General features: G+C 40.8%; 1 protein-coding gene and 1 pseudogene across 1 annotated transcript; one reads left to right on the top strand and one right to left on the bottom strand.

The window, feature by feature from the left end:
• Positions 1-2,265: 2,265 nt before the first annotated feature.
• LOC127775366 (trigger factor-like protein TIG, Chloroplastic) lies at positions 2,266-7,324 on the bottom strand. The gene is made up of 13 exons (XM_052301590.1): positions 6,916-7,324; positions 6,677-6,760; positions 6,104-6,232; positions 5,628-5,716; positions 5,306-5,489; positions 4,576-4,666; positions 4,109-4,263; positions 3,798-3,890; positions 3,515-3,607; positions 3,285-3,365; positions 3,064-3,213; positions 2,869-2,964; positions 2,266-2,609 (listed from the first exon to the last, which is right to left on the bottom strand). Exons 1-13 carry the CDS (start codon positions 7,204-7,206, stop codon positions 2,532-2,534), a joined length of 1,614 nt encoding a protein of 537 aa, XP_052157550.1. The 5' UTR covers positions 7,207-7,324; the 3' UTR covers positions 2,266-2,531.
• Positions 7,325-11,132: 3,808 nt separating this feature from the next.
• LOC127776900 (uncharacterized) lies at positions 11,133-12,604 on the top strand (annotated as a pseudogene).
• The last annotated feature ends 7,784 nt before the right edge of the window (positions 12,605-20,388 follow it).

Here is a 20,388-nt window from a genome sequence, read left to right as displayed (position 1 = left end):
TGACCAGCAATGCTTTACCCCTTGGAGGACGACACATCAGACTGAACCATACCTTCCATCTTCTCCCAATTCTGGAGTGGCTCATAAACTTCCAAAAGGGTTAGTTCACCATGGCTTAATAGTATGGTGTCACGGAAATTTGCATACGAACTAGGCAGTGAGCATAACAGTAGAAGACCTAGATCTTCATCATCAAACTGTACTTTCATCAACACTAGGTCGGCAACGATCTCCTTGAAGACCGATATGTGGTTCAACACAGAACCACTCTCCTGCAACTTGTGCGAGAACAACTTCATCTTCATATGCATCTTACTGGTTAGATCCTTAGACATGCAGATCGATTCCAGTTTGAGCCAAAGTTCTGCAGCAGTACATTTCTACAACACTTCTTGCAAAATATCATTAGATAGATGAAGTTGGATCAGCGACAGAGCCTTAAGATCTTTCCACTTCTTCTCAGCGGTCCATTCATCCTTCTTCCTCTTCCCAAAGCTTTCTAGCGACTCATCAAGATCCGAAGATTGCGCCAAAACAGCTAGCATCTTAACTTGCCACGGCGAGAATCTCGTCTTGTAGTCTAGCAGCAGTAGATCATACTTCATCGATGCCATCGCAGAAACCCTAATGTGAGAACAAACTCTGATACTACTTGTTAGGAAACGATAGGCAAATAAACGATAAAGCACAATAGATCAATCATAGAATACATGAGATTTAACGTAGAAAACCCTCCCAAAGCATGAGAGAAAAAACCACGGGCGCCAACTAGCAAAATATCTTCACTATATTAGGATGAGGTTACAACGTTGAACGGCGGCTTACAAGAGGTAGATATGAAGGTGAAACCGTAAAGGATAACAATCCGTACCCCCCACACCCCTGGACGTCCCCAGGTACACAAAACCAATGTCGCTCCTTCCCAAGCCTCCCGCAAACAGGCCACCGGGGTATGGTGTCACCCCACAGCACATTGCATCCTATTCTTGCACATATATTCGCGCGATCAAAAATGATTTGGGTTTGCTACAGGTATGCTGCACGAGGAACTTGGGATCTGTCGGCTCAACAGTCTAGCTGACCTTTGAGGCTCAATGGGATGTTTTTCGAACTTCTGTCCTAGGCAATTTCCTTTCGAGATCTGCACGCACGTCGGATTAATGTCAAAATGTGTTGAATTAGACAAGACAAGGCCAGGTGAGCAGCAGCGAAAAGCAGGGGAAAGTCACGTGTACTTTCTACATGTATCTCCTAGTTAGTTCATCCCCTTATTCTCTCACTATTCTGTTTATACAAGTTGGTTGTAAAGATAAGGAAAGTCACCTGCCTAATGTACTCGTGTTCTGTGATTGATGAATTATCACGTTGAACCTATTCCGCTTTCAGCCACTTCTTGTTTGCTTGGATTTTTGCAAATGTGGAGGAGGCAGGCTAGGGCTCGCTCGGCGCCTGCTGTGGTCAATTGTGCTATACATACGACTTCAGTGTACGACTCCATTCTGACTCACACATCCAATGCACCACGTACTACCGTCAGGGCATAAAGCTATGGGCAAGGGCTTAATCTATGTTGGAGATGCATTGTCGTACGTCTCAGTCGGACGAGGCAGTCGTATGTATAACATTATTCTGCTGTGGTAGCCACATACTCACCTGGACAACATCGATGCAAAGTCGGGCGAGCGGAGAGCACTGGCGAAGGAGATTCCAACGGCCTATCCCATTTTTGTTTCTTCAACTTCAAACTTTACCTTCCTTATTTTCTGTTAGCTCGCTTTTAAAGTATTAAGAGGTGTTTTTTCTTGTCAAAAAGTTTCTATATAGAAGTTGTTTAAAAAACCAATAAATTCAATTTTTAAGTTTATAATAGTTAATTAATTATGTAATAATGAGTTTTATCGTTTCACATGCGTAGAAAATCTCTCCTCCAACCTAAGGGAAAGAACCACATCTTTGGATGGAAGGTAGCGTCGGCTCATCAGCCCCATACGCCCACGAGTAGTCGAGCACACGCCAAAGTGATCCATCACAGTTGTGCCATCCAGCAGAGGGATCATAGGTGCAAGGCCTGGTGTTTTCTGTTACTCTGTTACAAGGGAATTGAGGGAAAGATTTGAAGGCTCCGATTTCTTTCTCATGGGATTAACCGAACAAGTACTTTCACTTGAAAGACAAAAGTGAAATGAAACCTGCCACAGCATGACATACAAACCCCAAATGGGGAAAACTGAAGCTATGCAAAATGGAGCTTAAGCAGCAATGAAGTAGCACAACGCATCATTCCGTCCTTACTATCAACTTTTTGCAACAACTATCTGTACCATGTTCAATTATAGACACATAATACAAAGAATTTGAAAGAAATTTGAAATCTATTTGTGAACCATATCTCTTTCTTGTGTTATAAATAAAAAGCAAACTTTACATTCCATCGGTAGGCAATGAGTTGGCCCAAGGCTTCATTTTATCTGTACGAGTAGAACCAAAGTAACTCAGCAAAATTTTCACACCAGCTGTCTTTGACACTAGATTCATGGTCTAATGTACTCAATAATGCAGTTCTCCTTGAGCCATTCGAGCACCTTCGCTGCCTCTAGAACATCCTGAACCTGCATGGTTCAACCCCCATACGAGACATAGTTACATATAAATACCGAGGATTTCAAGTTGTGGAAGCAACATCGCAGGACAGATAATTTATTTAGCATGGTATTATGCTTATAAATATTAGGCACATTAATGGTTATCAATTAGTGGGTATATTTTAGCAGCTCAAAAAGTTGTCACAACACGATCAAGAGAAGATTCCCACACTCAGTTAACTGAAGGTATTCAGAATTGGAAATATCAGATGAAGCAGTTAAAAACCTGCTGCTTGATGCTCCCCTCATCATAGTCTTGATTATAGTGTTTGAACTCTTCTATAGAGTTCTCAACTTCCTTTACAAGTTGCTCAGTTGAAAACTGCAGAACTATACGTTGTTATACATGGATAAAAATGTTTGAAACGAAATATAAAGCAGAGAGGTTCCATGATTATAAATCATGTGTATATATTGTTACCTGCAGATTTTCAGCCTTGAATATTTCACCAACAGCCAACATTTGTTTAATGATTCTATTAATATTTTCTCTCTCACTTTCTAGGTATTCCTGTACTGACTTTTGGCTTGAAAGGGATGCCAGCTGGTCTTTATCTAGCTTCCTTTCTGCCTGCAGGAATTAATAAATTTACATTGAGAAAGGAAGAAAAGAGAGGTAATAGTTAGACTATTATCCAGTACCTGGAGTTGTAGAAGTTTGGCTCCATACAACTGCTGGCCTTGTTCTTGAAATAAGGCTCGTGGAACATCAACTTCAACTAACTATACAAACCAAATGAAAATTTAGAGCAAGACTACAGGATGTTGGAGAAGGTGCAAAAAAATTGACAACAGAAACAAGCATGATGTACAATGATCCCCTAAGTCAGGACTTCATAACTTAAGGCCTTATTTAGGAGTAAGAAGACTACCTTTCCAAGCTGATCAAGGATTGCATTATCTGTTGCTTGTTCTATTGCTGTTTTCTCCACTTCTTTACATCTTTGCAAAATGCGTTCTCGAACCTGTAATGGTCAGGAGGGATAATCGTTATTGAACGCACTTTAAAGCTAATATTTTATAAACTCAACAAAGAACAAGGAATAGCACACGGTAGTAACATCCAAAGATGCAAGTCAACTAGCACACATCCCACAATGAGGGTTTCAGTGAATAGCACAACTGGTAAGAAACACTACTGCAATAGGGTAGAACCTGATCCATGGTAGTGCAGCCTGGAAGGAGCTTTCCAGCAAGTGAGTCATCCAATTCTGGCAACTCTCTGTAGAAGAGCTCTTTGCACACAACCTACAGAATTAGTGAAGGATGGGAATGAAAATCATGGTAATAGCCTTAGACTGAAAGTCTGGGACACAAATCTGTCACTGTGGAGAGCGATTAAACATTTCATACTCAGAAAACAAATAAACATGCCTAGATTTGGCATATGAAATGATACTGATGTGGTGCGATATAGGCACAATATATTTATAAATGTGATCCTTGGGAAGTCTAGTTGCACTCACAGTAAATTGAGCACGGACACCTTGCAGACTTTCTTGTTCAAAGGACTCAGGGAATTGAAGAGGAAATGATCTAGTCTCACCAGGACGAATACCAATTAACGAACCAAGAAAACCAGGAACAAGGTTATTGTTTTCCTCAGTGTCCAAGTGGAAACCTGTAAATCATAGTAAATATGTATGAGTGTGACAACACAAAAGAGAAATATATCACCGTGGTTTCCAAACAACCGGAAATGGAAGCCGCTGCGCACACATTATCGGTACAAAAAGATAAATCCAGGCATGTGGAATTAATGCCACACCGCTACTCAAATTAGCTGCAAACAAGTGCAGCATCAAGGCATTACTATAGGACACACACTTTTGACATATAGCATTAGCATATCACTTTGCTGACTAGTCATAATGCACCAAAAAGTGAAGTTTTGGAAAATCTTATAAAACATGTGTCTGAATAATTGACAAACCTTTACTCTCAGCTGATGGAATTTTTTCACCTTTAGAGCCATCACTGGTAATACTTTCTGCAAATATATCTAGTACCACCAGATCACCTACCTACATAAGTCCAGAAATAGATGTCATGGCATAACAATATTACCAACAAAAACCATGAAACTAGTTTTAAATTAACATGTCAAATACAGATAGCCCTTCATTCATATTTTGAATACAAGACTTCTCAACATTTTTAAGAGAACGTCTGAAAGTAAAAGGAAATGTATAACATGGTAAAATCCTGGACTATACAGTTGCATCATGTACATGACAAACTTGGAGATTTAGAACCCCTTTTATCTGTATGAACAGATAGATTATGCTAACAAGAAAAGGATGTGTGACTTACACCAACATCAGATCAAGATATTATCAAAGGAATATCCCCGTGAATAGAAATAAGTAAATATCACAGTGGTCATATTGGTCCTGAATAGTACTGCCAGTGCTAACCAACATTAATAGGGGCATACAAATGTTACACGGACTTTGGAAGATTATGGACATCATAAGACTCAGGAAATAACATACAATGGAAACATGAATAAGTGGGAGTAAAATAATAGTTAGCTTTATTGGCCAGTTTTCTGTAAACTGTCATCTAGAATTTATTTGAAAATGGAAAATCATACTCTGAGTAATTAATACTAAAGGTACAGTTCATTTATAACATACTAGAGAGAAACCAAAATATTTTACCTGCAGTCCTCTGTCAGCAACTATTCGGAGTAATCCTAGAGCTTTATGACGACGTTTAAGTTCTATCTCAGCTGCCTTTTCAGCATCAACAATTTCATCTATTTCAACGACCACTTTGAGGTTCTTATATTTATCTTCAGATAACCATCTCACTTCAGGGGCAACATCCACAGAAACATCATATCTGAGTAAAATTTGGTGAAACAAAGAGAAACGAACTCAAAGGCACATTACAGTAATCACTAAATCGTACACAAAACAAAAATTTACAAGTTAGACGAATAAAAACAGGAATCTAGAATAGATAGTAGTAACTATGTACCTAAACACATTATCAAGAGAGAATGAATTTGCCATATCTTCAAACTTTGTTAGAATGCGTACAGAATCTTCTAATGCCCTGTCCTCTACCTGAAACAAAAGAAAGGTAGGTATCAACCGAATAGGATGTAATAGTGTGTACAACATAACATGTAGTATCTTTTGAGATGGAGCAAGGCATATCATGATTCAGGGAGAGGTTGGACCATTAGGGAGATAAGTTATCTGTTGTGCAACAAAGTTCATAGCATTTCTGCCCCAAATATTAGATGACGCCAAAGGCTGGTGAGTTTTTGGTTTGTTGACATGAATGATACACATAGCATATCAGTATTAATCATATCAGCACTTCGCTATCACTCTGAAAATACAGGTAATCGAAACTACATTTTGCTTTTTATGAATGGCCTGAAGAAAAAATTCAGACAAGTGCATTGGAGTAGTGCTTTTTAGAACAGAACTCAGGAAAATTCATACCGAGGACAATGCTTGAGGAAGTGTATGCCTCAAGATAGCTTCAACCGTAGCATCCTGTACGTGTTTTGGTCCTACATAGTTTATAAGTACGTTCTCTGGAACTACTTTCCCGGGACGAAATCCAGGAATCTGACAAGAAGAGATAGGAGGGATATTAGCATATTGTTTAGAATATACCATGTTCGTTGCGAACATCATCCTGCTTGGAAAACATAGCAAATAAATTTATCATGAAATATTGATGTTACATGCAGAAAGCTCAAACATGATAGCTGCGTCAAGAGTTTCCAATTTCAAAATGCAGTCGATCTCAATTACACACAAAAGACCAGAGCTCATTTCTGAGCAACCGCACGTCTTCCTTGCAAAAAACACTATCAGTGGTATGCAGCACAAGTTATCAGCTTGGCAACTCCTATGTAGTTACAAAACATATATACCCATTAACCATAAAAAGAGACTAATCTCTGGGTGAGCAGCCCAGTCTTTTCAAATTATGCAAACAATCAACATTGTTCCCATGATGTACGCATTTGTTTCATTTTGGTCTATGTGCTACCACAGAAATGGTACCTTGAAGCGCTTTGCGTACTCTTGCAGAGTAGTTTCATAGCATTGCTGGCATATGGAAGGAGGCACCTCCACACTGAACTTGACCTGTAAAAACAACCAAACACATAAGAAATCAAGCAGAAATTCGTAAGTCCCACAACACCTACCAAGCTGGAGACAAAAGGGAATTCATAGCGAGCGAATCACTCCCGCTCTCCAATTTCACACAAGCGATTGCGATTCGAGAGAGAGGAGCTAACACTGGAGCCGGGCTGCAGCGTCTCGGTGACCCGGACGGAGTCTCCGCCCTGCGACGAGGCCTCCCGGAGCTCAACGGTGGCCGAGGCGAAGGGGAGCCGCCGCCTCTGTGCTCGTGACCGTGAGGTGGTGGAGGCCGCGGACGTGGAGAGCGCGGCGAACTGGCGGGCGGAAGAGGAGGGGAGGAGGGAGCAGCTATCCCTCGTCGGGACTGCGAGCCTGGAGCTGCGGGGTCGGTGAGCACGGGTGGTGGAGGAGGCGGCGGCGGCGGCGGTAGCGGTGGCGAGCTCCATGGCCGCGGCTCGCGGAGGCAGCCGATGAGCCAAGCGCGAGTGTGTGGGTTTTGTGGGGGAGAAGACGAGAGGCGAGCGGATTAGGATTTGGAAGGGGAGATAAGCGAGTGAAAGAAGAGACTCTGCTCGAGTTTTCTTTTTTTTTTTTCTTCTTTAAGTAAATTTAAGAAAACCACGGACCTATGGCTTTTGTTGCACACAAGTACATAACAAGTTTCCTAGAACCCATTTTATTTAAATCTTAATTAAATTTATAGCATATAAAAACACATTTTACATAGTTTAAGCTGTAGAAAACCACATATCCTATCTTACTAATAATAAAGAGTAAATTTCACAAAACCCCGTTTTGGGCTTCTGTAGCACAAAAAAACCCGGGTTTTGCAATTTGTTTCATGAAACCCCAGGTTTTAGAGTAAAATGTTCCATGTAACCTTAGGTACAAACTTACATCGTTTATTTGACTAATATATTTATCTATAATAATTGTAAAATAATATATAATATACTTTTTAAGTAGTTAGTTGCTTTTTAACAAGCGTTGATAATCATGTTTTGATCACATATGTGTATATTTAACCTATTATTATATTATAATCAGTAGGTATTATGTTAAACTTTTCCAGCGCAAAATTGAGAAAAAAATGAAGTAGACGAGGAGAATATGTCCTTTTATAGCCAACTAATGTAAATTGATTAGAAAATAATCTTATATAATAATAAAATAGGGATATGAGTATTTTACATATGAGGTTTCCTGAAACATTTTGGTTCAAAACATGGGGTTTCGTGAAACAAATCACAATTAGCGGGGTTTTATATAACGGATACCTCAATACCTGGGGTTTTGTGAAATTTACTCTACTATAAAACAAAATTGATGCTCACTAACTACTAAAGCTTAACATGCAAATGTGTCATATCATAACCCACTAGCAATTATTAAGTAGAGTATTTTAAATCATGCAAGTATACCACATCATCACTCACTAGCAATTATTGTCCAGAGTATTTAAATATCATGCATACATGACATATCATTTATAATTTTATTATATTTTTAGAACTCCATATGCAAGCGATTTTAAATCATTATCTCTAAATCATTTTCACATTATTTAGATATAAACATATGCCATTTCTATGATGTATAACATGCATTAATCCACGTATCCGGCAGCAAAGCGCGGGGTAAACTAGTTTTATAATTAAAGTTATGACTTATGCCTCATAATCGGTTTAATAGAATCCACCTTATTCCAATCTTAATTAAAATTTTAAAAAATATATCTAAAATAATATTATTAAAAATTAGGAATAATTAGACCAACCATATCTATTAAGGGTTTAGGGTGAAAGGTGAAGAAGTTGTGTTTCACTGACATGTGGGTCCTAGATGAGTCCCACGCTGACTCAGCTGTCACATCGGATAAAACCGCGGTCAACCAGAGTCAATACTGTCTAGGGACTTGTGACCCGGTTTTTTAAGTTAAGAGATGCTATATATCTGGCTTTTGGGTTTAGGGATGATTTTGACCTTAGATGTACTTTTTCGGTGCCGCGTCTGCATAGCCTAATGTGCTGGTTTTTGTCGGCCCAATAACCCACTTCCTGTTTTCCGTTGGAGTAAGTCTACTTTGACTCCCTAAAAATTATAGCTCCAATCTAATTTATATCCCTGAATCACAATACCGGATATCATGACCGTTCAACTACTAAAACCGGTCTAATTTAACTCCTTTCACGGTTTTAGAGGGTGGTTTTGCTAATGTGGCACTTTGACTCGGTCTATATAGCTGAATCATCCTGTAGGGCCCACATGTCATTCTCTCACTACTTTTCTTCTTACTCTTCCTCTTGCCCATTCAGCTTTTCCACATACCATAGTTTGGTTTTTCCACGACGGAGAGCAGGAGTAAAAATTTCCGGGATAAAATAAATTGGATGTAAAATGATTTAGAAATACAAGAAACAATGAAAATTGACAGTGGCATTTAAGCCAATCCCATCTTAGATATGGTATTCTAGCGAAACCGGTCGGTTTTTAAAGGATTACAGACATGTAAATTTCTCCAGAGGAAAGCCTATGGTGCGCCAGATGGTGTACACGCCCGTGTTCGGCGGACGAGTGCGGCGCTGCCACGACCACGAGGCACAATCCCCACAATCCCAGTTGGTCTTGGGCGTCGTCTCTGCGGCAAAACATATCGTGTGCGGCCGCATCGCACGAAACCTGTGTGGCCGCCCTCTGCTCCGTCTCCGCCACGCACTCTCGCGGTCTTGCCCCTTTTGCACGCAGCGTGTACCGTGTACCACCGTGCGACGCGTGGCTTGCTTCTACCACGCCCTGGCCCAACAAACGTCCACTCTCATCCACGCATCGCCTGCACGCCGCTGCGCAGACGCGCTGACCCGAGCGGTCTCGTTCCGTCCAGCCCGACCGAGCGCTGCATTGCTGCTGTACCGCGCGCCTACGCCTAGTGGTGCATGCTCGCTGCACGGCCGCACCCAATAATCTTCCTCTCCGTATCATCAATCAAAAAAGAAAAAAACGAAACTCCTCTCCCGTATCGAAAAAATAAAAACTCAAACTCAAACCCAAACCCCTCTTCCTCTCCCATCTCCTAATCTTCCTCCTCTTCCTCTCCGTCTCGCCACCTCGCCGGTGTCCGCGAGAAAATTGACATTTAGCCACTTTTAAGGATGGGTTTCGCTGTAATGCCATTCCGCCAAGTTGCTTCACTAAAATGCCATCCCCACGCTCGTGCAACACGCTGCTTCGCCGTTTTTTCAATTTCACCGGATTAAGCCCGTAAGTGAGTTGTCTGCTGACCAAATTGCCCTTGGGGGTCGTTTTGTGCCAAATGAAGCAGCAAGCGGTGTCCTAGTCCGGCGCTCTCTCCAGCGCCGCCTAGAAAAACTCGAACCGGACACCGAACCGGCGAAGCCACTGGTTCACGGGTCGAGCGGTTGAACCGCTGGCCCGCCCGGTTCAATTGCATGTAAAAACCGGCCATATTGCCACTGTTTCCCATCTGAGCATGTGAAATCCATTGGTCTGGTGGCTACTAGAGCACATTGTAGCTTTCGAGACCCAGGGTCGAGTCCTCCGCATGCTTGTTTTTTACACTGATTTTCACTTGTATTGTGCTTTGGGCCTTCACGTGTGGACTTGGCCCTTCGATTTGGCCCATTAATCTCCAGAAGTTACTCACCAGCCCGGTTTATTGACCCTTCGGTCTTTTCTCAGCAACAGACCGTGAAGGGCGTTGGTTCTGGTTTTTACCGGTTTGACCGGCGGCCCGGTCCGGTTTTTTGCACTATGCCGCCACGCTGCCGCTCTACTCCGTCGCTGCTATACTCCATCGATTCCACCTTGTTCCTATCTCATGTCGGGGACGACGGCATTCGGAGGCTGCCCTCGGCGTCAACGAGAGGGGGGACTGCAGCAGCGGCGGTGGCGGGTGAGTGGAATAGCGTCGCCGTGAACTAGAGCTGGGTGAGGGCGAGATTGGAACTGCGGTGGCGGTGGCGGGTGGAATGGCGATGGCAGCGCTGTCGTGAGCTACAGCTGGGTGAGGGTGAGAGGTGACTGCGGCGGCGGGTGGAATGGCGATGCCGACGAGATCGATCTAGGGCGCCACCGTGAGCAAGAGCCGACGCATTTCGATCCCCTTTCTCTCACTCTCGATCCCCTTTGTCTCACTGACCTGAAGAATGACCCAAGGGCACATTGGTCACAACACTCGTAATTTTGTGTGTTAATCCGGTGAAATTGGAAAAATGGCGAAGCAGCGTGTTGCGCGAGCGTGGAGATGGCATTTTAGCGAAGCAACTTGGCGGAATGGCATTACAGCGAAACCCATCCTTGAAAGTGGCTAAATGTCAATTTTCTCGGTGTACGCCGGTGCCGGTGGTGGTGCGAAATGGAGGAGGGGAGCTCGTCTGCGGCGGAGGAGCTGGCGCGGGGGTGGGTCATACTCGATCGCGTCGCGTGCGTGGACGACGAGGAAGATCCGCGGGAGGTCGCCCTCAACGTCGCCGAGCCGCCGCGTCTGTCGACGCTCACCGTGCCGGCCAAGTTCCACGCCCTCCCGAGCAACCCGGACGAGCTACCGTACGTCGCCGCCGCCGACCCCTTCGGCCTCCTCGTCCACACCGCGGCGAGCCCCTCCTGCGGCCTCAACCTCGACGACGACCCACCCGGCAGCTTCGCCGTGCTTCGCGAATTCCTCCCCGTCGGGGCCAGCAACCCCCACGAGGCCACCGGAATCGCCGAGCGTGTCCCGGAGCGAGTCGGCGGATCCGTGCCCCACATCTCCAACCTCAAGAACGTCGGCTTCCTCACCTCCCCTGGAACCGGCGGCAAGGACTACGCCATCGCCGAGTTGCAGATCGAGGCCGGCGCCGAACTCGCCAAGCTGATTGTCTTCCGTTCTGGAACTCCCGCTTGGGCAGTGAGTCGTCTCATCCGCCCTGACATGCCCGGACGAAGTAATTTGCACTGGGGGTGGCACAACGATGATGTCATTTCGTTCGATGGGAACCTTTGGTTTGTTAATCTGTGGAGGGGTCTCATCAGCTGCAACCCGTTCAGTGATCATCCTATTCTGCAGTTTCACCAGCTCCCAGAGCATATCCCGATAGAAGGAAGACCAACACAAATCACAGCGTGATATTGAGGCTGATCGCTGTGTCAGGGTTAGCAAAGAGAGATTGCGCTACGTGGAGATAACCCGTGTACACAATGCTCCAGTTGAGTCAACTACTGTTGTTGTTTGGGTGCTGATCTGCGGTCCGAGAAGCATGTCGTATTGGAAGACCAATTGCATGGCATTTCTTGGGGACATTTGGGAGAATGAGACCTACAAGGCAACGGGTTTGCCCAACCAGGTCCCAATCCTTGCAGGCATACACCCCAGCAATCCTGATTTGGTTTACTTCTTTCTGGAGCATCACTTGTTTGGCGTCAATCTGTACAAGAAGATGGTTATTCACTTTGTCGATGAACATTACCAGCTTTTGCAGCCAATTGTTCGCTCCCGGTCGCTGCAGCCACTCTCTTGGCGCCAAGTACAGCTTTGGAAGCTACCTCCGTCACTTCACGCAGGTAGAAATGTTCCTATACCATATGCAAAAATTAGACATAATTCTTTCAAGCCTGTATCACTGTACGTTGAATGACATTAGAAGCTAGAAATGTTCCTATACCATATATATGTACCACAGAATAAAACAGGGTGTACCTTACTAAGTTTGGTTATTTTTTGAAGGTTCAATAGAACTGTCAGCACAGCACGCTAGTGACTTAGGTAACCTCCGCCTGAAGGCTGCTCAGCTACGGCGTCAAGAACATGCTTTAAAGAGACGTGAAAAATTGTGGGGCACCAGATTGTGAAGCGGCGATAAGTCCGTGGGTGTCGCTGGGGAGTCCATGCCTCTGGCTATTGAGGGGGTGATTATGATCCAGGAACGGTGCACTGCTTTGAGTTGTGTTATGCGGAGGGTCTTCTCACAATTTCTCACGTGGTGACATGTTAAGCATGGGCACATGGTGACATGATGGGAAGTTATATCTTGTGGGTACAGTGGTACATCTCTGGCTAGAGTAAAACTATTCGAATAGCCGTGCCCGTGGTTATGGCCGGGTCTAACAATGTTTTTCGTGATTAGGTCCACACTACTCATTAATAATAATAATGTGATAAATGATGATACTTGTTTAACTCCTGGTTTGGAATGACTAATTCCTGGATTGGAGGTTTGATCTGTACGACTGGGGTTGGTTGTTCAGGTTTGGTTGGGCCTGTGTAGCATTGGAGTGCTGTTTAGTGTTGATTAAAATTGATGATTATTTACTATAGTATTTTCTATTTTTAAATGTTTGCTAAATGCTGCTTTTACAAATGAGCCCTATATTATGCTATTCTTTGGGATCCTTGTGCACTTGCAAACTTGTTGTATGGCTTGCGGAGTATTCCATATAGTCACCTTGCAATAATTAATTAAACCTAAGTTGAAGAAAAGTTACGAAGGAGAAGACGTTTGGCTTATATCCTAGTTGAGCTGCATGTGGGAATGAAGATGAAGCCATCGCTAGACCGTTTATCCGCTGCTATTTTCTTTTTCTTTTGTAAGTATGTAACGTTATTATTACGATGAATCTGTATATTAACTTGTTAGTTTGTGTACCTCGGCTGATTCCTGGACGAGGATTTTAGTGCATAAATTAGTTCGGAAATTACCAATGAATTTCCGGACGTGACATCAAATAAGGTCAATATGACCAGTACCACTAAAAGATCAGTATCCTAGCACTAGTCTAATAAAACAGAGTCAATTGGACCAGTAGCGGTAGTCTGATCCATTTACTAGCACTAAATAATAAATAAGGTCAATACAACCAGCAAATAAGGTCTAAATGACCAGTAGCAGTAGCTTGTTAAATTTGATGCTCCAGTGTCAAAATAAGGAAGAATAGGTTTTTTAAAATCGACCCGGTCCTGGTCAGAATATAAATTTTTTGTAAAAAAAAATCCGTTCCGCTATATTCTACATGTGGTCGATCAGAAAAACAGGTTTTTTAAAATCGATCCGGTCTTGGTCTTAATAGTAATTACTTGTCCAAAATAATCCGTTCCACTATATTGTATGCGCGGTCGACGAAAATAGGTTTTTTTAAAATCGACCCGGTCCCGGGCTGAATACAATTGTCGACCGGAAAAACAGGTTTTTTAAAATCGACCTGGTCCCGGGCTTAATACAAATTTTTTTTTTCCAAAATAATCTGTTCCGCTATATTCTATGCGTGGTCAACCGGAAAAATAAGTTTTTTAAAATCGACCCAGTCCCAGGCTTAATTCAATTTTTTTGCCTAAAATAATCTGTTTCGCTATATTCTATGCGTGGTCGACCGGAAAAACGTGTTTTTTAAAATCGACCCGGTCCCAGGCTTAATACTAATTATTTGTGCAAAATAATCCGTTCCGCTATATTCTATGCGCGGTCGACCATAAAAATAGGTTTTTTAAAATCGACCCGGTCCCGGGCTGAATATAATTTTTTTGTCCAAAATAATTCGTTCCGCTATATTCTACCTGCAATCGACTGGAAAAACAGGTTTTTTAAAATTGACCCGGTCCCGGGCTTAATACTAATTATTTGTCCAAAATTATCTGTTCCGCTATATTGTACGCGGGGTCGATTGGAAAAACAGGTTTTTTTAAAAATCGACCCAGTCCTGGGCTTAATACTAATTATTTGTCTCCGCTGTATTCTACATGCGGTCGACTGGAAAAACAGATTTTTTTAAATTCGAATCAAAACACGGCATCATGCAGATATATCTATCCGAACTAGCACTACTAAATACACGGCATCATTCAAATCAATTTGTTTGTTGGTTGTTAGCTTTATCTATTATTACTAAATCCGTGGCGACGAAAAACATAAATTTTGGCCATCATGCAGCGATGCAAAATGTGAAACTCGTGAGAAGTTAGAATTTGGAAAGAAAACACGATCCATCGCGCATCAGTTCTTCTATCCACCAAAAGCCCCAGTTTCTCCTGTCTTGATCTGACAAATTTTTGCATCTTCATTCACCATCATGCATGGATCCCGTCACTGTTCCATCGGCATCATTTGCATCGAGGCTTCAATCGCTGCTATTTTCTACGGTTACTGCAGGCAAAGATGACAGTCCTGCTCTCAACTCTACGGCAAAGACATATCTTCAGGTATTTGTAATTACTTTTGTATAATTACTATCGATTCACCATACATGACCCCTGTTAGATCCAATAGCCATGTAGATGAATAAACATAAGCACTAAATAGTTTTTATAGAAAACAAGCTAATTAAAAAACCATGGAAAAATAGGGAATAATTATCTTTTATGGAAAAAATAGATCATAATTATGACACTGAGGAAATTATCGTTGCCAACATAATCACTCCCATCTTCCTGCGCCACCCATCCCATGTGTAATAAAAATACAATATAGTATAGTTAGGTGAAAGAGAAATTATATTCATATTAACTTAATACTCCCGGGAATGGTCCGGAGCTGCCTATTGCTTTATTTTTTAGGTTTCCGGTTCGCTGAACAACATTCAATTTGATTTACCTATATGGAGATTGTAGAAAAAGTTAACCAGTTTACAAATGAAGTAACTGAAATGAGGAGAGGGTTTGAGAACATCTTAACGGTCCAAGAACTCCAAATGCAACAGATTGCGGTATTATCTTTTGCTTTTTTCATAATAGTTCAACATATTTTTATATAACTATGTACAATGTATTTTTTGCTTCAGGGTTTAACTCACAGTGTTTAACGATATCCACGCAAGAAACAGATCTCCGTTGACCCCGCTGACTACATCGCAAAGCGAGTACGCGGACTGGATGGTAGACCCATTATAGCAAACAAAAAGTTTGATTATGACAGAAGGACATTTGTAGAAAATAAGAAAGATTATGATTTCGAGGCAACATTTCAAGAGCAACTTAGTGTAGTGGACATATAATTTTTGGATCGTAAGAACACCACCGTGCACATTGACGATGTAGTGCTTACAGGAGCAAATTTGGAGTGTCTCACCAAAGCATATTGTTACGATGATGACAAAAAATCCATTAGCCCAGAAGTGTGTAATTTCTATTATGATCATTATTTCTGTCATGTGTGGTACTAATTATTTATATTGTACCCTTATGTAGATCATCGATGCTTTTGTTGAACATTATGGGCATACAAAATCTGGAATGGAAATGCATACATAGAGAGGGCATTAGTCGTGTCTATGCTGATGACATCCGCTTTCTATGATGGGGTGGATATCAATAGTTATGAAAATATGATGCACGAATCAGCTGGCGATAGATATTTGCGCCATGACATGGTAATTAATATGTGCTTATTCCCCATCATGGTTATCTAATTAAAACAAGAAGCACTCTGAAACTCGTGCTTCTTGTTTTAATTAATATTAATTAATTTGTGCTTATTGTTTTAATTACAGAACCATGATGGGGAAAAAAACAAGATAAGCACATATTAAATACCATGTCATGGCGCAAATATCTACGGCCAGCTGATTCGTGCATCATATTTTCATAACTATTGATATCCACCCTATCATAGAAAGCGGATATCATCATCATAGAAAGCGGATATCATCAGCATAGACACGACTGATGCCCTCTCTATGTATGCATTTCCATTCCAGGTTTTGTATGCCCGCAGTGTTCAACAAAAGCATTAATGATCTACACAAGGGTACAATATATATAATTAGTACCAAACATGACAGAAATAATGATCATAATGGAAATTACACACCTCTGGGCTAATGGATTATTTGTCATCATTTTAACAATATGCTTTGGTGAGACACTCCAAATTTGCTCCTGTAAGCACAACATAATCAATGTGCACGATGGTGTTCTTACAATCCAAAAATTATATGTCCACTACACTAAGTTGCTCTTGAAATATTGCCTCGAAATCGTAATCTTTCTTATTTTCTATAAATGTCCTTCTGTCATAATCAAACTTTTTGTTTGCTATGATGGGTCTACCATCCAGTCTATGTACCCGCTTTGCGATGTAGTCAGCAGGGTCAATGGAGATCTGTTTCTTGCGTGGATATCGTTAAACACCATGAGTTAAATCTTGAAGCAAAAAATACATTGTACTTAGTTATATAAAAATATGTTGAACTATTATGAAAAAAACAAAAGAGAATACCGCAGTCTGTTGCATTTGGAGTTCTTGAACCATTAAGATGTTGTCAAATCCTCTCCTCATTTCAGTTACTTCATTTGCAAATTGGTTAATTTTTCTGCAATCTCCATAGGTAAATCAAATTGAATATTGTTCAGCGAACCAGAAACCTAAAAAAATAAAGCAATAGTCAGCTCCGGACCATTCCCGAGAGTAGTAAGTTAATATGAATATAATTTCTCTTTCACCTAACTATGCTATATTGTATTTTCTTACACATGGGATGGGTGGCGCAGGAAGATGGGAGTGATTATGTTATCTACGAACATAAACATTCCCGAGAGTACTAATCTAACTAGTGGCTATGAACACATGGGATGGGTGATGCAGGAAGATGGGAGTGATTATGTTGGCAACGATAATTTCCTCAGTATCATAATTATGATCTATAAAAGAAAACTATTCCCTATTTTTCTATTGTTTTTTAATTAGCTGGTTTTCTATAAAAACTATTTGTTGCTTATGTTTATTCATCTAGATGGCTATTGGATCTAACAGGGGTCATGTATGGTGAATCGATAGTAATTATACAAAAGTAATTACAAATACTTAAGATACATCTTTGCCGTAGAGTTGAGAGCAGAACTGTCTTCGCCTGCAGTAACCGTAGAAAATTGCAGCGATTGACGCCTCGATGCGTCTGGTGCCGATGGACCAGTGATGGGATCCATGATGGTGAATGAAGATGCAAAAATTTGTGAGATGGAGAGGAGACACTGGGGCTTTCGGTGGACAGATGAACTGATGCGCATGGACGGATCGTGTTTTATTTCCAAATTCTAACTTCTCACGAGTTTCACATTTTGTATCGTTACATAATGGCCAAAATTTCTGTTAAAATTTATGTTTTTCGTTGCCGCGGATTTAGTAATAGATAAAGCTAACAACCAACAAACATATTGATTTGGATGATGCCGTGCATTTAGTAGTACTAGTCCGGATAGATAAATCTACATGATGCCGTGTTTTAATTTGATTTTTTTTTAAAAAAACCTGTTTTTCCGGTCGACTGCGCGTAGAATGTAGTGGAATGGATTATTTTGGACAAAAAAATTTTTATTATGGACCGGACTAGGTCGATTTTAAAAAACCTATTTTTCCGGTCGACTGCTCATAGAATTTAATGGAACGGATTATTTTGGACAAAAAAAATAGTATTAAGGCCAGGACCGGGTCGATTTTAAAAAAACCTGTTTTTCCAGTCGATCGTGCATAGAATATTGCGTAACGGATTATTTTGGAAAAAAAAAGTATTCAGCCCGGGACTGGGTCGATTTTTCAAAACCTGTTTTTCCGGTCGACCACGCGTAGAATATAGCAAAAGCGGATTATTTTGGAAAAAAAAATTGTATTAAGCCCCGGACTGGGTCGATTTTAAAAAATTCATGGTTATAAAATAATCATGGAATTTGGAATTCCTAAAACGATCTTAAAAAACCTGTTTTTCTGGTCGACCGCACATAGAATATAGCGGAATAGTCAATCCAACATTTTTCCCTCTATTTTATATTTTTTCTTTACTTACAGATAAAATATCGCCGTTTTGATTACTTATTATTCCGTTTTAAATGGATGAGTTTTTTTTAATACTACCTAGCTTGGCCAATTTTTAATCTATTATCTAATTTTTCCCGTACTTACGGATAAAATCCCCTATTATCTCGTACCAAGCATGTTTTTGTTTTCTTTAGATTGTCTAGGCATCAAAATATGAAACTACAACATGAGGCCAAATTACGAGCCCCCGAAGACGAGCAAAGGAGAACACTCTAATCCAGCGATGGCGGGCACAAGCCAACGGAAGAAAAAACGGGTACGTCTTTTTACATAGCCCTTTTACAATTGCAATGGCAAATATCAATCCAAATTTCAATCGAAACACTCCAATCCAACGATGACAGTCACAAGGCAACGGAAGAATAAACCGGTATGTTTTTCTTAAAAAGAGACTTTACAATTGCAATTACAAGTAATATACATTCAACCACAAAAGCTATGATATACACAGATTGACACTTTCAGAACCACAATCTTCTCTTTTCCAATAGTTTATGACGCCAAAATCTTGTTAGCATGATGGGTTTCTGCTGCACCAGAGATAATATAGGATGATGATTTACAGGTGAACAAAGCGAGAACATATAGCAGTGAATATATGATGACTTAAATCTAGAGAGAATATAACAGGTCTTTAGCAATTCAGCGGTGATCTACAAAAGGGGTAGATTTTCATGTGATAATGATATTTCGATGATTATATAATTAGGCTCAAAATATGTAGGTAAGAAACCGGATGCACAACACTAAGCCTAGAGCACATCTTTAGTCATAAAATCTATCAGTTACTAACAATATATTACATGTTGGTAGATGTAGCAAAATCACTCTCATGAAACAAAAATTATTGGTCTTACCCCAAATTACCAAGTTGAGAACATATAGAGATGCTTATGCTGCTGGATTTCCTACTGGATTTTTTGACACAGAAAAGCAAACTTGGCAAACAAAACAAAAATTGAGACAATACAATTATTCAATTCAATTACCTCAAAAACTCTGAATAATAGCAAGAAACAATATGCTTATGATTTTCTCCACTGTGGGTAGTACTCTCCAAATGAGTCCAAATGATAACAAACTTCACAACACCGTTTTAAAAAAGACATTATAGCCTTCATCATTTCGCTTAAACTTATTATGTGTGAAACAACTTGTTAGCGATTATAAAATCAATTCTAAATTAAGTATGCTGATAAGCTGAAGGCTAAATGATAGGGGTGTATTCTTGACTACTACACTGATCATCTCACAGTCAGTGGTAACAATTGAAAAAATCCAATAAAATCCTCATTCATTGCATAAACTACTTTGGAATTAAGGGTAACCTGATCAGTCAGCTCCCTTGTAAAGCAGAGATCTGCTGCTCTTGGTCTACTTGGCTTTTCGTACACATACCCAACTTGCTTCATCATGATGTAGTAGCTACAGAAATGAAAGAACCGGCAAGGTTATTAAACCTTTTGATTAGAAAGTATAGCACTATTTATAGATAGTAATCTGTCCAACATATTATCAATTTCAAATATGCTGAAAATGTGTTAAGATATCTGCTTACTTACTGTTTCATGCTTATATGCGAATTAGAGGATTGATCCATAGATATTGACAACTACATATGGCATACCCTTGCATCTATGTGTGACAGTCTCAGGCATAAATTTAGAACTTTACTAAGGAATACACTATTTGTTAATCATGACAGTTAACATAATAAATCACAGTCTAGACATGGTGTGCATATTTATAAGAAATAGCATATGATGTGCAATACAGTGCACCATTTGGTTTCATGGCTGGTGTATATATGTGCAATTGCAAAAATTTTCACATAGC

This window comes from Oryza glaberrima, chromosome 6, assembly GCF_000147395.1.
Source record: "Oryza glaberrima chromosome 6, OglaRS2, whole genome shotgun sequence".
NCBI classification, from domain to species: domain Eukaryota; kingdom Viridiplantae; phylum Streptophyta; class Magnoliopsida; order Poales; family Poaceae; genus Oryza; species Oryza glaberrima.
The sequence above is the reverse complement of the archived record's forward strand: the minus strand, read 5'-3'. Positions and strand labels throughout refer to the sequence as shown.

Excerpts from the sequence above, each read along its gene's own strand:
- LOC127775366 (XM_052301590.1), bottom strand. The coding sequence starts at position 7,206 with ATGGAGCTCGCCACCGCTACCGCCGCCGCCGCCGCCTCCTCCACCACC. Across the intron at positions 4,667-5,305 it reads TTGCTGACAGAGGACTGCAG|GTAGGTGATCTGGTGGTACT; the intron begins GTAAAATATTTT and ends GGACTTATGTAG. Across the intron at positions 3,214-3,284 it reads CCAAACTTCTACAACTCCAG|GCAGAAAGGAAGCTAGATAA; the intron begins GTACTGGATAAT and ends TAATTCCTGCAG.